The 20,078-nt window shown below is 38.8% G+C and overlaps 1 protein-coding gene across 1 annotated transcript in view; it reads left to right on the forward strand.

Annotated features, from left to right (window-relative positions):
* DGKI (diacylglycerol kinase iota) overlaps positions 1-20,078 on the forward strand; it is a 167,065-nt gene that overhangs the window by 118,118 nt on the left and 28,869 nt on the right. Inside the window, exon 27 of the mRNA XM_070754972.1 lies at positions 6,449-6,474. Coding sequence (XP_070611073.1) covers positions 6,449-6,474 — 26 coding nt within the window. The remainder of the gene's footprint in view (positions 1-6,448; positions 6,475-20,078) is intronic.

Consider the following 20,078-nt stretch of genomic DNA (forward strand, 5'->3'; position numbering starts at 1 on the left):
GCATGCAATACAGTGGTACCTCTACCTAAGAACTTAATTCATTCAAGGGGTTCTTAAATAGTAAAATTGCACTGTGGATGATTGGCAAGAAGTTAATGTTGTAGCCCCTTATTCTCTTTGCACATAAAAAGAAATACCTATGCAGAAAGGATTAAAGAGTTCTTAAGTAGAAACATTTGTAAGTAGACACAATTTTTTCCCGTAGAAATCAATGTAAAAGTAAATAATGTGTGCAAACCCATTAGGAAAGAAATAAAAGCTCAGAATTTGGGTGGGAAGAGGAAGAGGAGGAGGAAGAAGAGGAGGAGGAGAGTCGCTGTCAAAGGAAGAAGGTGAGGGGAGGGGAATAAAAAAAATCCAAAACTTTAAGGTTTTTAAAAAAGAAGAGGGAATCTGAGGCGATGAGGAGCATGCGCCTCCCATACACACGGCGCGAGGGTGCCTCCCATACACTGTGCCAGAGAGAGAAACTGAGCAGGAATGGCAGAAAACTGGCTGGGCCTTCGTGCTGCTCTCAAATTTCCTGGGAAATTTTTCCGGGCTTGGATTCTTAAGTAGAAAGTAGTTCGTAAGAAGAGGCAAAAAAAAATCTTGAACACCCGGTTCTTATCTAGAAAAGTTCTTAAGTAGAGGTAGCACTGTACTTCTGCACATGCACAGGCATATCTGGATGGGTGGGCAGAACCTCCCGCCGCCACTACTGGTTTGTCCGGACCGGGGCAAACCGGTAGCAACCTACCACTGATTCCTTCTCCCTCAAACTGGAGCAGATTTCAAATTGGAAATTTTGAAAGCCATTCATCAGCTTTTTAGAATGATTAGTTCTTTAGAATTAGCTGCTTTGGAACATTCAAGCTGGGGTTTTGGATGCTAAATTCAGCATCTGGCTCTGTGAGTTACCATAAATGGTAGGTAAAAGAGTAGATGAGTCTGGCTTTAAAAGGGTGGCTAGCTTTTCTGGTTAGTGTAAGTTTTCCATGACCAAAGGAAGATGGTCTCATTTCGTAGGGCAGAAAGAGTGTGGGTCTGTAGTGGAAGACACATCATGCCACAGTTCGATAAGAAGAGGCAGCCTTCAGCTAGTCCAGCAAATAATCCTGAAACCGCTAGACCAGTGTTGGCAAACTTATGGCATGTGTGCCACAGGTGGTATGCGGCGCCATATCTAAGGGCACATGAGGCCTTGCTCTATGTCAATTCTAGCACACACGTGCATTCTGGCCAACTGAGTTTCAGTCTTCTTTTTGGCTGTTTTGCCCTCCCCAGGCCCAGGCTTTAGGCAAAGCCTCCTAAACTCTTGGGATGGTAAAAAATGGCCCAAAGGGCCAACCAGAAGTTCATTTCTGAACTTCCGGTTGACCCATTTGGCCGTTTTTTCACCATTTCCAGGCTTCAGGAGGCTTTCCTAAATCCTGCAGGCGGCAAAAAGCAGGCTTACCAGAAGTATGGAGGCTTCAGTAAGGCCTGTGCACATGCGTAGAGGGCAGTGTGGGGATGGGGGCAGGGGTGGGCAATAGGCAAGACGGGGTGGAATGCAGTTCTACTGGTGGATATGAAGATCCGCACACAGCTCCAGCTGATCAGCGGCTGCCACTTCCTGGATTACTGGTCTCGGCTCGGATCTCCTTTTTCCCCCTGCTGTTGCTGCTGCTGCCGTCTACGCTCCTTGCTTTCTTCCTCTTTCCTCCTTCCTGGCCTCAGATGAGCTTCCCTCTCTCCTGCCCAGTTCCTCTCCAGCCTCCCACAGCCACCTCCCATCTGAGGTGCAAGCAGAAGGCATGGGTGGAAGTGGCATTGGCAGCATTTATGCTTCTGGCAGCACCCGTTCTCCTAGCTACCCAGCCTGAGGCAGGAGGGCAACACAGTAAGGAGAGCGCGGGAACCGCAAAGCAAATTGTCACCCCAGCGAGTGACACTGGTAAGGTTGTAAGTCGAGGACTTAACAGTTCACTTGAACAATGATGATCGTTCCAGCCACTCCCACCTGATCATATGGCCGGCAAGCCACTCCTACCCAGTCACATGACCATTAAGCCACGCCCCCCCCAAAATAAGCCACACCCACAGTGTGGCAGTAAAAAAACCACAGTGTGGCATTAAAAAATTTGGCTGCCCATTACTGGGTGGGGGTGCACATGTGCAGAGGGCAGCACAGGGGAGAGGGCATTGCATTATGGGTGTGGGCAAGCATACTCACACTTTTTGTGTGCGCATGCACCCTTTTTGCACCCAAGGCAAAAACGGTTCGCCATCACTGCACTAGACCATACTGGCTATTATCCTCCTGTTTCCTTCAGAATTGGGTTCCTTCATTTTCCGGTTATTTTATTCAATTTATATAGTTGTGAGCAAATTCCCATTCTGGCAATCCCGCATGTTTAAAGTTGGCTTAGACTGTCATTGCCTTTCTTCCTCAAAAACAAACAGATCTCTGTCTACTCCACAGTCTGGACAGAGAGTTAAAAAGTTACAGATTTCTCAGCCAAAATGATCATAGACATTTTTTTCCCCTCCCAGTTTCTGCTTCGGGTCATTTCAGATGCAAGGCTAATTGCCTCTAACCATCTTGCTGTGATAACAATTCTACTGAGGCATCCTTTTAAAAGATGCAACCCCAAAGACACTCACTTGTAATTATAAAGTGGATAATTGTGTGCTGTTTTTTTTCTTCTGAATTTCAGTAATTGCAAGTAGCAAGGTTTAGCTACCTTTTATGCTGCTGCATGGCTACAAGGGATAGCAGTGGGACTAAATTTTAGAAAAATCATGATGGAGAGCTCATTCTCATAAACACTTTGTGTTCTGCCTGACTGGGCTCAGGCAATGCGTAACAGTCCAAGGAAAAGAAATCAAACACACACATGCTCTTCTAATCAGCAAACTTGTATTAAATAAACAAAAAAGGGTTACTCAAAACAGTCCCTAGTGTCAAGAAACAATGATAGTGCAAGGCTTACTTCAGCCGCATACAAAAACACAGGAAAAAACAAACAAAGACAACCTGGAATGAGCAAAGACATTTCAGGAGTCCTTTTGAATCTTTGGAGCAAACAGCAAGTCCCAGAGTTTTCACCTCCCACGTGTCTGAAAAAGCTGGGTTGAAAACTCCAAAGGCACGGCACAGAAACTTCAGAGCAGGAACCACAAAATAACACAGATAAACAGCCACAGTTTGCCTTGTGCCTTTGTTCCCTTTTTATACCTTTAGCCCTCATTAAGGGAACCACACCCAAACACAACACTTTGGAAGACTTTATCACTCAAAACATGCTTTTCCCTTCGTTTGGTTCCCCTAGACAGTACAACAGTAAAAATGGTACAGGTCAAGGATGAAATCCAGCAGGTTCTGACAGGTTCTGGAGAACCAGTAGGGGAAATTTTGAGTAATTCAGAGAACTGACAAATACCACTTCTGGCTGGCCCCAGAGTGGGGTGGGAATGGAGATTTTGCAATATCCTTTTGCTGGAGTGGGTGGGAGTGGTGATTATGCGGTATCCTTCCCCTGCAACACCAACAAAGCCATGGCCACCAAGCCACACCCCAGAGCCAGTAGTAAAAATATTTGGACTTTTGGGTAGAGGTGAAGAGTTGACAAATATTGTATAGTTTGTGAGGGATAACAGCTACTTCAACATCAATTCTTTCCTTAACAGGTTGGATTAAACCCTCATCAATCAATGCCATACAGATAGTGTCCAATTTACAATCATATTTTAAATGACTGTTCAAAGTTACAACAGCACTGAAAAAATGACTTAAAAGCATTTTTTTCCACACTTAACCATTATTGCAGCTTCCCCATGGTCAAACTTTGGAAATTTCTGACCTTTGCAATGTCTTGGGATCATGGGATCAGCTTTTGCAATCTTCTAATGGGCAAAGTCAACTGGGAAGCCACATTCATTTAACAAGCATGTTACTAACTTAACAGCTGCAGTGATTTGCTTAACAAGTAGACACAAGTTTTTTCTCAAACACCATCACTCTGCTAAACAAATATTTCCCTCAACACTGTCAAACTATTTCCTAAGTCTGCACTACAATTACTATTTTTTTTCTCATCATTGCTATCATCCATCTCCTTATCCATCCACTGATGACTATATGACTGTAACTTGGTGCCTGTATCCTTAATTTTTTTATTAATATATTGCTAATTTATTATTAATATACAGCTTATTTATTTGCTGATTGCTTATTTGACCCCTATGACAATCATTAAGTGCTGTACCTTATGATTCTTGACAAATGTATCTTTTTCTTTTTATGTACACTGAGAGCATATGGACCAAAAACAAGTTCCTTGTGTGTCCAATCACACTTGGCTAATAAAGAATTCTATTCTATTCTATTCTATTCTATTCCAATTGTGACAAGAAAGATGGTAAAAACTCACTTTGCTGTCTCAGCCATGGAAATTTTGGACTCAGTTGTGGTTATAAGTCAAGTATCACCTATACACTAAAAATGCTTGATACAAAATTGAATTACAGTAGTCCCTCGCTATACCGCGCTTCACCTACTGCGGCTTCACTTCATCGCGGGTTTCTGAGGAAGCCGATCGGCAGATTTAAACAGCCCGCCGAACTCGATCGGCAGGGTTTTTTTTAAAAAAAAATCTAAAATTGTAAATACTGTATTTAAATACTGTGTCTAAAATAAATACTGTGTGGGAAGGGTTTATAAACACTTAAAACAATGAAAACTTACCAAACAATTACAATATAAATACTTAAATAAGTACTATCAGTCGATAAATTACCCATCGCGGATTTCACCTATCGCGGCCAGATCTGGAACGTAACACCAGCGATAGGTGAGGGACTACTGTATTTGACTATCAAGACTGAATCCATATGGTAGCAGTAGATTTTCATTATCTGTACTCTTGAATTGTTTTAGCTGAAGTTGTCAGGGATTAAGAGTCATATGTCCTGCCACCAAGACATGAGCTTTGCCACTAAACTATAGATTTTCTTCTTGACTGTGTCCCTGATCTAATCTACTCTCTTGCTTACTGCTAAAATGCCAGATTGTATTAACCTTTGGCCCAAGCTACAAAATCAATTATTTTCTTATTTTCTCGCTTTGACTTGAGCAGGCTCAAGAGAAAGAGACAGACTTATGTACTCCATGGTGGGATTGAAGGACCTTAGAATGGGGAAGACAGAACTGGTGGCAACTCGATTTTTAAAATTTTATCCTCAAAACTGCTGAAAAGGGGGGAGAGAAAGGTTGCAGGACAGCTTTGGAAGGGGACTCGAAAGTTATAACAATACCCATCTCGTTCCATCTATTTTTTACTCATCTTTTTATTATTCTGTCTACATTTGTTATTGTTAATGTAAAGTACATGGGATTCAATTTTGAACTAACTTTGTAATAATGTTATTGCTCAAATTGCTTAAGAATAAATAGGTTTTTTTATTGTCTTTCCTTCTCTAGTACCATAGTATGATCCTTAATTACTTTTAATTACTTTTAAAATAAGAAATAATTAAATACAGTAGTACCCCTAGATACGAGCATAATTCGTTCCAGAAGGGAGCTTGTATGTTGAGGCAACTCGTATCTGGAACAAATCGCTTTAGACATTGTTTTTCCCCTCCGAGATAACCAAAAAGCAAGGATTCTTGCGCCACCTAGTGGACGCTCGGCTCGTATCCCGAATTTGAGCTTGGGACTGGAACAGAAATGTCTCTCCCCTCGTGGCTCGTATCTTGAAATACTCGCATGTAGAGCAGCTCATATCTAGAGGTACTACTGTAGTATGTTTTACCCATCATTTTAATCATTATCTAGAAATGAACTTTTATAACAATTAAAGAAAATTGAGCTACTTGCCTAATCTGTTATCATACTGAACCTTGTAGGTTCAGTACAAAACCTTTAAATGTTACTGTGCTCCTCAACAAATAATGCTGTCTATCATTTGTCCTTTTTGTGGCTATTCAAATAATGTGACTTAATTAACTGAAAAAGAGTCCAAGCACCTATTTGAAAATTTATCTTGGTCGGTAAGCCACTCCCACCCAGTCACGTGACCTTTTGGCTGCCCATCACTTGTGTGTGTGTGTGTGTGTGTGTGTACACACTAAGAGCAAAGTAGTCAGCAGTGTGTTATACTACTTCTGATCTTGATTTGCAAGTTTTAGTATTAGTTCAGGATGCAGTATGAGCCAAGGTTTTGCTGATACTGGCAAGATATGTTTGTTAGGATAAAATGAGCACAACGGTTAAAAAGTGTCTCTCTAAGATCTCAATGTTCTGATTTAAGAGCTTTAAGGTAGCAGCTTGTGTGATTTGTGTCCTACATTTTTACAGCTTGCCATCCCATTTCACCTTGCAGATACCTCTGCAGAAATTCCAACAAGGCCAATAAAGTCTTTAAAAAAACACACTAAAGAAACCAAAGAATAAAGCTTCTTGTTATTTCTTTGCTTGTAGGTCTCCTGTTTCTACAGAAGATCAAGGTAAGATTTCATTTCCACTGAACTTAAAATTGATTTTGATGAAAAGGAGATGTCATACCTGAAAATGAATTTGAAGTAGAGAAATAAGTAAAATTTGATATAGACATAGAGATAGCTCCTCTGTCATTTCATTAAATATGCACGGTAGAGTCTATCCGGTTTTGCAGAAAAGCCATGAGTGGGACTTCTGTTCTATCATAAATCTAGTTCAATAAACATGCTTTTTGCTTCAGTAACATTTTCTTTCACGGATTCGCTATTTCATTGGTTTTCAAAGGAGGCTTAAATCCATTAAATCCATTGAAAATTTTAAATCCATTAAAAATTCATAAAATTCTTCTACAGTACTACTGTACTCTATTAAAGAAAATTGTAGGATATCCCATGTAGTTCCAACTGAGAAACATTACAGCATGACTGTTTAAAAGTCCAAATACTTGTTAAATACATAAAAAAATATCTTTCCTCTACTTCACGGAAATTCGTTTTTCACGGGTGATCATGGAATGCATCCCCAGCGAAAAATGAGGGATCACTGTATACTGTATTTTTTGGACTATATTTTTCACACTGATGTATAAGACGCATCAATATTTTAAAGAGGTAAGTAAAAAAAAAGTTTTCATCCACCCCAGCCCCCAGGAGCACTCTGCAAGCCTCCCAAATCCTTTGCATGCCCCATTTTTTGCAAAACAGGCCCATTTTCTCAAAAATGGGGGCATTTTTGCCTTCTCCAAGCCCTTAGGAGCATTCTGCAGGCCTCCCAAAACCTCTGTGTATCCCATTTTTCTCAAAAATGGACCTATTTTTCACCCGTTTTTTATAAAAAACATGGCACGCAGAAGGTTTGGAAAGCCCGCAGAATGCTCCTGCGGGACTGGAGGAAGGCAAAAATGCCCCCGTTTTTGCAAAAAAGCTCCATTTTTCACCTCATTTTTCACAAAAGTGGGGCTATTTTTGCTTGCCCCCAGCCCCGTGGGGCACTCTGGAGGTCTCGTAAAACCTCTGCACAGCCCATTTTTGCAAAAAGCAGGTCAATTTCTCAGAAAAATGGGATGTGGGGGCTGGGCTTCAGGAGGCCAAAAATGGCTGTATTCGGTGAATAAGACGCTGTGACATTTCCACCCTCTTTTAGGTGGGGGAAAAGTTGCATCTTATACTGTTAAAAAAACGGTAACATCTGTTATTCATCCCGAGTCTACGGAGAGGGGCAGCATATAAATCTAATTAATAATAATAATAATAATAATAATAATAATAATAATAATAATCCCATGGTCTATAGAAAAAAAATGAGATGATAATAATGATGATTGGGAGCACTTATAGAGCATTTTACAAGATTTATCCCCACTTTTAGTCATCTCTACAATGTTTCACAAGTTAGTGGTTGTACGAACAGGAAGATCAGAATACCTGGGACTCACCTAAAGCTATCTTGACAGTTCCTGGAATTGCAAGATACAAGGCCTTTCAAATGTGATTTTACAACATTAAGAGAGCACACACACTGTTCTCTTCCATCTTTCTACCGCTAAGTGATACATTTATTTCATTAGCTCCTTGCCAAATCCTTGCCTTCCATGCTTCAGAGGAAACATTACATTGAACAGTCAGTCTCAGATACACATATCAAGCAGCTTGTCCATGGACATTGATTTATTGGTTGGCATGATGAGATTTTCTTACCTTAGGTTATTGCTCCCTCATTTGATCTATTATTTGAGTGTCAAATGACAGATAAAGTACTTTCTTGGGCAGCTTCTCGATTTTAATCCTCAATAGCTGCACCCACGATCTATTTTACTTTTCCACTTCCACTACTTTCTTCCTCGGCACAAACTGCTCTCATGTTCCATTCAACCACCTGTGCCACTGTGACAAGAGACCCACGCTACAGCTTGATCAATATCGTGAACCACTCCAGAACTATAAAAGCAATTTATGAGCTTACTTTGAAAGGGAGAATCAAAGCCATAGCCACGTATTGTACCAAGGATGTTGAAAGCTTCTGACATGGAAATGGCTAGTCGAGGAAATGGCTAGTCGAGGAAACTCACTACAATACCATAGAGAAGTGCACTTAAAAGGCAAGAGCAAGTGTTTGAGATTCCTCTTTCGGAAGTCAGAGTATTTAGTACCTATCAGGGGTACAATGCTACTGATTCAGCCCGGTTCGGGTATACTGGTAGTGACAACTACCGGCGGTACAGAGAACTGGTAGCGGCGGCAGCATGAGACTCCGCTCACTTGCCCGAATGTCGCTATTTTCCCTTTTTAACCCTCTGTGCATCCGCAAAGCTTCTGCGCATGCTCAGAGGGTGAAAAAAATGTGCTTCTGAATTAGTGCATACACATTAGTGTGTCCCCAGCGTGATTTTGCTTCCGTGCATGTGCAGCCATTTTGTCCGTGCATCACTACCCATTTTTTTCTTCCTTTCGGAAATTTGGACCAGCTGTGGCGGGGCTGGGAGAATGCGCACAAGAGGAGGATGAGGGATTGGGGGAGGAAAGCCTCTGCTGTGGGTTCACTCATTCCTCAGCCAGCCCACATTTCCAAAAGAAAGAAAGAAAAACAGGTACTCCAAGCCCAAGAAGAGACTGCAAGGCTTTCCAAGGGAGTGAAGATCCCCAAAGAATTAAATCCAAGGCATGGGATTTACATTGAGATATCACTGAGCTATTGTCTCTTTATAGTTTTTACCTGACTATGTTAATCCTCTTGTCCTTCTTTTAAAATAATTATCTCAAGAAAGACTATTTCTGCATATTTTTAAAAATAATAATATTTTATGAACGTTTGTAAAAAAAATAGTGAAATTGGTTCCTATGATTAATAAGATAAATATATCCAACCATTTACTGTTATAATATTACAGCTTATACCACATTATTTAATGTTCCCCTTGTCTGAAGTCTATAGCCAGCAAATGTTACTTTCTTATGTCAAGCCATGGCAGTAACTTGTTTAGCACTGTATAATCTGCAATGCAGGTCAATGCAGGTTTCTTCAGTTGATTCAAATCAACACTTAATCCTTCCTAGATGGACTTTCCTTTGCAGTCAGAAGGTATAGCTGATTTTTACTCAGGTTGTAGCTTCCCCTTGTCAAAGCCAGTGACAAAAGGTGGAAGATAAAATTCCTGCATTGATTGCAATTCCTATAGAGTCTTTGCTGACAAAAACCAACAACGGGGAAACACTCTTATGTGATTTGCAACTGCTTGTGATATTCTGAGCAGTGACGGAGGGCTTGCATAGCCTGAGCTACCAAGAAAACCTCAATGGGAAAGACTACAATATATTGCTTCATGCTCTAATCTGGGGAGAAATGGATCAGGGTCACAAATATCACTACAAATACAGTGATACCTTGTCTTACAAACTTAATTGGTTCCGGGATGAGGTTCTTAAGGTGAAAAGTTTGTAAGACGAAACAATGTTTCCCATAGGAATCAATGGAAAAGCGATTAATGCGTGCAAGTCCCAAATTCACCCCTTTTGTCAGCTGAAGTGCCCTTTTTTGTGCTGCTGGGATTTCTCTGAGGCTCCCCTCCATGGGAAACCCCACCTCTCAACTTCTGTGTTTTTGCGATGCTGCAGGGGAATCCCAGCATTGCAAAAATGGGCGCTTCGCTGGCAACAGAAGTCCAGAGGTGGGGTTTCCCATGGAGGGGAGCCTCAGCGGAATCCCAGCAGTGCAAAAACATGTGTTTCACTGGCAACGGAAGTCCGGAGGCAGGGCATCCCAGTGGCAGCGGTGGGTTTGTAAGGTGAAAATAGTTTGTAAGAAGAGGCAAAAAAATTTTAAACTCCGGGTTTGTATCTCGAAAAGTTTGTATGATGAGGCGTTTGTAAGACGAGGTATCACTGTACTTTAAAAAATGGTTGCTCTCCCTGAAATATGAGCCTCAGTTACTTTCTCATTTTATGGCTCATTTTATGGTTGAAAATTCTAAGGGTATGTTAATATATGGCACACATAAAATCTACTTTGGGTGAATGTGTGAAAAGGATAAAGGGGAGTGGTCAGAGACATGAAAACCAACTAAATTTATTTTTTAAAATAGTGATTTTATTAAAGATTACATTTTGAAACAGTAAGACTAATGCAAACTAAGGCAAATCAAGAAAAGTAGTAAATAGAATGTCAAGGTAATGATGATGTCCACTGACAAAGCATTCCTAGCCTGACAGATGATTCAATAGCAGAACAGCTGCTGTAATGTTGCAGTGCTGTAATACTGAAATGATGATGCAATGATAATGAGTCAGCAGGGTTATTTAACTGTTATCACTTTAAGAAGCTGTATATATAAGAGAGGCCCTATGAGGAAGTCCCTCTCTCCCTGTGCTATAGTTGATGATTTATTGACTGACTTTGCTTAGTACGTGTATGTATATATTCCTTGTAGATAAACCACTATTTGAAAGACAAACCTCTGTTTACTATATTTTGCTCCTGCTCCTATGTTTGTCAGAGTGGATAACTATGTAGTGTATAACTATATCCACTCCGACAAATATAAAAGAAGGAAAAAAATTAAAATGCAGTAAAGAAAAAGAAAAATTGACTTCACCTTTCACAAGTATAAACTTATTTTTAATAACTCTGATGGTTTCTTCTCATATTTCATTTCGTATCTATAAACAAATCCATAAAACCCTGTCATTTCAGTCCTGGGGTCAATAAAAATCTGTTAAGGGATTCCAGAGATAGCAACATATCTAATTTAGCCTTGATCAAATAAGGCAACTTTATATCCCCTTCTTTATGTCTAACAAATTTTATCTTTATTTCTTCAAAACAATGCCTTACAATTTGATTTTTTAAAATGTTTTATTCAATCCTTCTCATAAAATTCTTCAAAGCTTTAGCAAACCTTTTTTGTCAATCCATTATAAGAAAATTTTCCAGGTAGCTCTCTTGTTTTCTCTTTGTATATCCCTTTTAATTATAAAGACATTGGTCAGTTTCTTTTGTATGTCCTGTTATTCTATGCCATTCTTATAGCCTGTCATTTTAAAATGCATTTCAATTAAGCCATTTAAAATAATGTTGTTCTTTTTCAATGGCATCTTTTAAATACACTATCTATAGAGGCAGACGGTCTTAAAATTTCATTGTTCAAAATATCCTTCAATATTTTCAATGTTAAAGTATTTTATTTCACTCTGTATTTGTAAGTTTGAGTGTTCTATTCTTTTACCTTCTCTTTTAACTTCTCTTTTTAACTTCTCTTTTAACTTTGTAATCTTTAGTTCCATCTAGTTCCCTTAGATTTTGAACTCTATGCTTTCTTTCAAAACAAAAATATTCCCTCACAGGAACTATAATAGTCAGGTCAAGCCCAACAATGATGTAAGCAAAGAATTTAATACAGTATTTCACTCTGGCAAGTCCATAGTGGAATAAATACTAAACAATACAGAATCTCACTAATATTTGTCTGTCCATCCGTCCGTCCATCCATCCATCCATCCACCCACCCACCAACTCAAGGCCCATGGGGTGATTAAATCTGGCCCACAAGGACTGCTCTAGAAAAAGGGAAGGACTGGCTCGCGATGCTTCTGCCAGCAAAAACGAAGCTTGGAAGAGCTGTGTGAACCCCTCTGGGCTCTGTTTTCAAATGTGACAGCCTCCTGAAGACCTCTGACAGCAAAACCGGGCTCTGTTTTCACTGGTAGAGAGCTGTAGGAGGTCATTGTGGCTGAAAATGGGTCCATTTTTGGTGCCAGAGTGCTAGAAAAACAAACAAAAATCAAATCAAAAGGAAAGGAAAAATGTTTCCCCTTTTGCATTTGAGCATCCAAGAAGGGAAAGGGAAGGAGAAGGGGAAACAAAAAGGACAAAGAAAAAGAAGGAAAGATGGGAAGAGACCATGGAAGGAAAAAGAAGGAGAGGGGAAGAAGGAAGGAAGGAGAGGAAGGAAGGAAGGAGTGGAAGGGAGGGTCTGAGGGAAGTCCTGCCTTAGCATTTGGTAGCCCCGGCATGAGTGTTGTTGAGCTGGTCAGCTTACACTGGTGTGATGTCCCACCACCCAGGTCAAACACAACCCTGATTCAACCCTCAATGAAATCAAGTTTGGCACCCCTTGCTTGCAAAATTTCAAGAAAATAGGAAATAAATAGTAAACACTACTTTTCTACCTCAGTTTTCAATGCTGTATATAGATGGCTTCATTAACTGTCTCATCTACAGAACCTCTGGAAATTCAAAATGTACTTGCTGATTTCATAAAACCTGAACTTGGTTTATTTTAAATTGCTGAATAAACATATATCAGAGCTGACAAATTATGCTAAGATGCAGTCAAGAAAATACTTTAGGGCTTATATGTGTGAATATCACTGGTTAATATCACTGGTTAATATCACTGGTTAATATCACTGGTTAATATCACCCAGTTAAAAGCGGTGTTCCCCAAGGTAGTGTACTGGGACCAACGCTCTTCATTCTCTACATCAATGACCTTTGCGATTACATCACAAGCAACTGTGTCCTCTTTGCCGATGATGTAAAACTCTTCAACACCACCGATAACACAACTACTCTCCAAAAAGACCTTGACGCTGTTTCTGAGTGGTCTAACACATGGCAACTCCAAATCTCAACTAGCAAATGCTCTGTCCTACACATTGGGAAGAAGAACCTGAACTCCAAATACGAACTGAATAATCAAATTATCACAGATAATCCCCACTCGGTTAAAGACCTTGGTATACTAATAACAAAAGATTTAAGTGCCAAAGCCCACTGCAACATTATAGCCAAGAAGGCTTCAAGAGTTGTAAACCTAATCTTACGTAGCTTCTGCTCTGGCAATCTCACACTACTTACCAGAGCTTACAAAACTTTTGCCAGACCCATCCTCGAATACAGCTCATCTGTTTGGAACCCATATCGCATCTCAGACATTAACACCCTTGAAAATGTCCAAAGATACTTCACCAGAAGAGCCCTTCACTCCTCCACTCGAAATAGAATACCCTATGAGACTAGACTTTCAATCCTGGGCCTAGAAAGTTTAGAACTAAGACGCCTTAAACAAGATCTAAGTATTGCCCACAAGATCATATGCTGCAACGTCCTGCCTGTCGGTGACTACTTCAGCTTCAACCACAACAACACAAGAGCACACAACAGATTTAAACTTAATATTAACCGCTCCAAACTTGACAGTAAAAAATATGACTTCAGTAACCGAGTTGTCGAAGCGTGGAACTCATTACCGGACTCCATAGTGTCATCCCCAAACCCCCAACACTTTACCCTTAGATTATCTACGGTTGACCTATCCAGATTCCTAAGAGGTCAGTAAGGGGCGAGTACAAGTGCACTAGAGTGCCTTCCGTCCCCTGTCCTATTGCTCTCCTATATCTCCTATATACCTTTCCTCTATTCCTATATCTCTTCTTCTATTCTTTCATTGATATATTCTATTCCTATATCTTCTTTTCTGTTATTTCTTAGATATATTTTACTATGAGTATCTCCTCTATAACCTTCATCATGTATTTTACTATGTGTATATAGATATATACCCACTAAAACCCTCATTGTGTATTGGACTTTTATATCCTTTATATATAATAACTCATGTCTATCCTCTTCAATATGTATTGTGCATTGGACAAAATAAATAAATAAATAAAAATAAATAAATGTAAAGTGCCTTCAAAATTAAGCTACATTTAATTTGGGGACTCCATTTATGCTTAGTGCTCAGTCATTTTGTGATAGAGTTTTGTTCTTAAAAAGCTCTCTATATGCTTGGATTCTCATCCTCAGTAACACATCTTAATTTCCACATAGATTGCACAGACACTTTATATAACATTCATTCAATATAAAATAAATACCAATATTGGTAAAGTGAATGAGAAGAAATTTCACTGACTTATTGCCTTAAAATTAAAATATCCTCATAATAAAATATCAAAAAGTCATTACCTTGTGAGTTGCTGAAAGAACCAGCTTGATTTTAAGTTACTTTATATTTCAAGGTGAACTCCTTTGATTTGCAGTTTCTGGAACAATATACATTTTGAATATTATTATACTTTAGATTTCAGATTTTTCTAAATGCTCTCATACAATTCTTGGTTAAATGTATTTTATCTTTTTAGGATAAAATAAAATTACAAAATATAGAGAAATGCACTATTCAAAGATGCATTTAAATACAACTTTGGGCAACTTTTATGACTTTTACAAAAAAGCAAATATAAAAATAGAACAGAATGGACTCACAGATGAAAGTAACTAAAATCAGTTTTCTCCCTCCAACCCTGTCTGTCCTGAACAAATGATGAGGGGGAGTCCCATATTTAAGCAATTTCCTGAGTGTGAATTTTTATGTTTCCATTATAACTTTGTGATTGAAAGAATTGTTTGATCTTTGAATGCAAATTAGGTAAAGAGATTTCTATTTCTTTTTCGTGTTATTCATCTTGAATACTTCGTTAGTTGAAGGATGGGACAGAAATGCAATGAGAAAACAATTAGAACCAAGAAGGTTAAGAAGGACTTTAAATTAAAAAAGACTGGAATCTGGTTATGGAGGTATATGTACATTCTGAATGATCAAGAAAGTGTGCAGTTAAGCATGGGTGTCTGAAACTATCAGTTTTATCCTAAACATTTATTTTAAAATATGTTTTCACTTATCCAATGTAAAAAGTTTCCCCAGAGAAATAAATAGGATTTATGAGGCTCTATATTCTCTTTGCTTTCAAATTCACGCCATTCTCTTCACCAGCTTAGCATCTTTGAGAAATGCTGGACAAAGATATTTGCAGAAAACTATATCTCCATTTCCTAATTCCTTCCAAGTGTTTTGAAGTTGGCTAGGATTGTCTACTCTTTCAACTTCGGGATGTTCGAAAGAGGCTGGGAAAGCTATGAGTCGATTTGTACTGTATTTAGTGAACCAATAGCAAATTCATCATTCAGACAGCATTCTTCTTGATGACTGAATTATGTCAACTCTTGGAATAACTAAAATCACATTATTCATGGGCCATTTGGAAAGTAGAAAAGCATAGTCTGTCCATACATTCTCCATGCATCTATGCATTTAGTAGGCAGATTGAGTGAACATTCTTTCTGTAAATATAATCCCATTAAAATGGTGATGGTGCTATGAACCACCCACTATAGCTTGACCACCATTGTTTTTCTTAATAGTTGCATCTATGATCATATGTTGTACTACTACTACTACTATATGTATACATACATACATACATACATACATACATACATACATACATACATACATAAATACATACATTTGCTGATAATGAAAATGAAGGGAGCCTAGTATAGATCTATTTCAAGCTATTTAGCTTTCATCAGCTAGCCATACCTTTCACAGGATCTGAACCTGGGCAGGATATGAACCTCTAGGCCACAGGTTCTCCTTCTGTCTCAACTTGCCTAGGTTCAAATCCCAATAAGGGTAAGGCTAGCTGATGAGAGCTAAGTAGCTTGAAATAGATCTATACTAGGCTCCCTTCATTTTCATTATCAGCAAAAATATGTTACACATGTAGAATATAGTTTGTTGGTTATAAAATTAATTGCCTGAACCGCCCAGGAAGGTCTGAGAGGCAAAAGGAAGCAGTATGCTCCCTCTGATATTTGGATATATCAGGGTGCTTCAACAGGAAAAAAAACTATATACAGTGGTACCTCGGTACTCGAACGCTTTGGTTCTCGTACATTTCGGATAATGAACAAAATTTTCGGCAAAAATTTGCTTCGGTATCTGAACAAAAATTCGGATACCGAACAGCTACAGAAAATTTTGTTCATTATCCAAAATGTTACCGCCGGGGGCTGCTGCAATCCCAGCAGCTTCAGGGGGCTGAGGAGCTCTATAAGAGCTCCAAGCTGCAGGAAGGGTGGGGGCGGCTGCAATCCCGGCAGCTTCGGGGGGCTCCTTTCCTCATTGCTTCCTCTTATTACCTGTAAGCAGCTGCAAAAACTTTCTCCTTCCCGGCGGCAGCAACGGCAGCGGCTTCCCTTCGAGTAGCAACAGCACCGGGAACGTCACGTAATGAAGGGAAGCTGCTGGAGCCATCTCAGCAGTTGCCGCCGGTCCAGCAGCTTCCCTTCATTACGTGATGTTCCCGGCGCTGTTGCTACTCGAAGGGAAGCCGCCGCCGTTGCCGCCGCTGGGAAGGAGAAAGTTTTTGCAGCTGCTTACAGGTAATAATACGAAGCATTGAGGAAAGGAGCCCCCCAAAGCTGCCGGGATTGCAGCCACCCCCACCTTTTCTGCAGCTTGGAGTAGCGAATTTATTTATCCCATTGGAAATAAAGAAAATAGATTTAATTAGTTCCCAGCAAGTTAACAGGGGCTGGGAACCAATTAAATCCATTTCCATTATTTCCTATGGGATAAATAAATTCGGTACTCGACCAAATTGGTTCTCGACCATATTTCTGGAACGAATTGTGGTCGAGAACCGAGGCACCACTACTGTATATAGGGCGAACAAATCTATATGTATATATACACACACACAAACACATACATGCATGCATGCATACATACATACATACATACATACATACATAGATACATACATAGTGATGTAACTTATACCACATCTGAGACAAGAACATTGAGTTGACTTTTCAAGACAACCTCATCTGGACAACTTGATATGGAGAAGGTGGCATTACTCAAATTCCAGATCAACTCATAGGAAGAGATCCTATAGCTTCTGAAATTCTTAATTAGCCTTAGCAGGCTAGGAATTCACAGCAGTGTGATCCAAGAAAGCCCCAAACTGAGTTAAATTAGCATTCACACAAAGAAAAGAGGTCAAGAAAGAGGCAAAATAGATCTGCAAAGTTTTCTTATTATTTTAAAATATAAAGTCTATTTCAGCTCCTTTTGTATTCTGTTTTCATCTAAGTTATCAGATATATTTTTTAATAAGAAGCTATATCATTAAATAAAATGGTTTCATATTTGAGATGACAGATAAACTATACAAGGTCAAACTTAGACTGGAACCCTGTATTTACTTAACTGGGAATAAATCCAATTTAACTTAATAGACTTTATTTCTGAGAAGACATGTATTGCATTCCATAGTTAAACCATTATTGGATTTTTAATTTTCCCATTCTAGATGTTTTCTGCCTTGGTAATGTTCATCTAATTGAAAATATAAACTTGTGTTTGCTCTATCCCTTCTTCATTTCATCTGCTTTTATTGAAGAACCCTACAACAACAAGAAAAAAAATTCACTTTTTAAACCCTAGAAGAACAGTACTTTCTTTAAAAAATAGAAATGCAATTTTTGTTTTTGATGAATGCCTTATATTCAGAAATTATAAATTGCCATCCCCAAAACTCTTACTTCTATTAACAATTCAATTATGATGAGTACTAATAGTTAACAGCATTAAGAACAATTCTTAATCATGTGAATTATAAAACATCAATATAATTTGACATTTAATTTGGGTCTTGCTATTGTGGGCTTTTTTTCTTGTTATTTACCGCATGAGTAATTTAGTTGGTTTGAAAGACAAATTTTAACAAAGCTTAAATTGTATCTGGAATCTGAACTTTAATGTTGAAGAAGACTCCTGAGAATATCATGGGTGGCCAAGAAAAAAAAAAGGATTCTCAAATCAACCTAGGTTTTCATTTGACCAGCGCAAATTATTTTATTTTGAACACATTAGGTGATGAGCTAGGTCTCTGGAGTAGTCCATAATTTTGGGAAAGAAGAAGACAACTACCAGCAAGATGGATGGAGTGAAATACAGATGCACTGTTGGAACATCTAATCTAATCTAATTTAATCTAATTTAATCTAATCCAGTTTTTTATTACATTTATAAGCCACCCAATTTCTTATGGACCCTAAAGGACTAGGTAATGAAGAAAATAATATGTGATGATTAAGAGTTGACGTCAACTTGCTGGCACATAATCAATCTAAATTAATCAAACTAAAGAAATGTCTAATCTAATGAAAAGAAGAACTAAGGATGACATGATAACAGTGTTAACAACTATTATCATGCATGTAGTTATTAAGCCCAATTGAGGTTGACTCAGCCTTCCATCCTACCAAGGTGGGTAAAATGAGGACCCACATTGTTGGGGGCAATATACTGATTCTGTAGATCGCTTAGAGAGGGCTGTAAAAGCACTACGAAGTAGTATATAAGTCTAAAAACTATTGCTATTGCTTTTGAAAGTGTTTTTTCCTATATGAATAGAGTCTTCCTCAGAAAGACACTTTGATAGAGTTCGTTGCTTCCAATTAAATGCAGGGATAATAAAGTGTTGTGTAATAATATAATGGCAAATGTATAGAAAAGCTATACAGCTAAACAGCAAATAAGCCACGTTAAAACCTCTTTCGAAATCCTAGAGTGCAATGATTAAAATGAACATCTTTTGAATTAACTTCTTTATAATTCATAGTAAATGCAATGTATTATTTGTGCCCAACATTTGTTACAATTATAGTACAACAGTGGGTTGCTCCTGGTTTGGATCAGTTCTTAGAACTGGTAATGCAGCAGCGGGAGGCTCCGCCCACCTGACCAGGATGCTTCTCCGCATGCACAGAACCATCACGTGCAAACCGGTGGCAAACAAATTCAGAACCCACCACTGTTATAGTGACAGTTATACAAGAGAAAGCCTGTTTGTTCATAAGGACAGTTTACTAATGTCTTGGCAGCAGGTTATTCAAGGCAAAAAAGTGGAAAGAAAGATTTGACGATATATAAACAGAGGTTGCTTCTTTAATATTCTGGAACTGCCAAATAAGAAAATGGAAATCTATTGATATTCTTGCCATTTCGGGAAAAAGCATTGCCAGTGGAGTGTTTTCACCAGCTAGCTATATCGAAAGAAGACTTAGATCTGCATTTCTGTCAATCTTGAGATGGGGGGTGTAGAGAAGGTCCATCAAGAGCAAATCCACTTTATCTTATCAAAGAATAAAGCATTTCTATTTCTTATTGTGAATGCTGATCCCAGAAAAAAAAATCTAGGAAACAATTACTTTATTTCAGTGTTTGTCAAATGGAATAATGCTTTGGGACATCTTCAAGGCCCGAGGATACTTTATGGTACAATAAAATGTGTGCATTATTCATGTATGGTATTGTGCAGCAGTAACATTTGTCATCCTCTGAATAAATGCATTTTCAAAATCTGTCTTTTATCCATAATTGCACATTGGGAGCATCGGCCAATTTCTTTCCCTAGCAAGAGCTTAGCCAAAATAAAACTGCTTATGTCCTTTGTTGAATGCTTTGCATCGAACAAGGGCTGCACAGAAGGGCTGATTTTTTTTTTTCCAGAATATATCGCCTTGGAGAAAATCCATTTATATGTCGCTGTGAGCTAACATTGACTTGATGGCTTATAACTAATTAGCCCTTCTGCATAACCACTTCCCAGTCAGCTGCTATAAAAAAAACCGGACAGCAGATTATGCATCGAATGTTTAGAAGACCACCTTTGATCCCCCTTAAATCTAGGCTATACATTAAGGACCTCTCCACCATCTTTGACACCTTGCAGTGGCACATCTAAGAGATGTGCAC

Source organism: Erythrolamprus reginae, chromosome 6 (genome assembly GCF_031021105.1).
Source record: "Erythrolamprus reginae isolate rEryReg1 chromosome 6, rEryReg1.hap1, whole genome shotgun sequence".
In the NCBI taxonomy this organism is placed as follows: domain Eukaryota; kingdom Metazoa; phylum Chordata; class Lepidosauria; order Squamata; family Dipsadidae; genus Erythrolamprus; species Erythrolamprus reginae.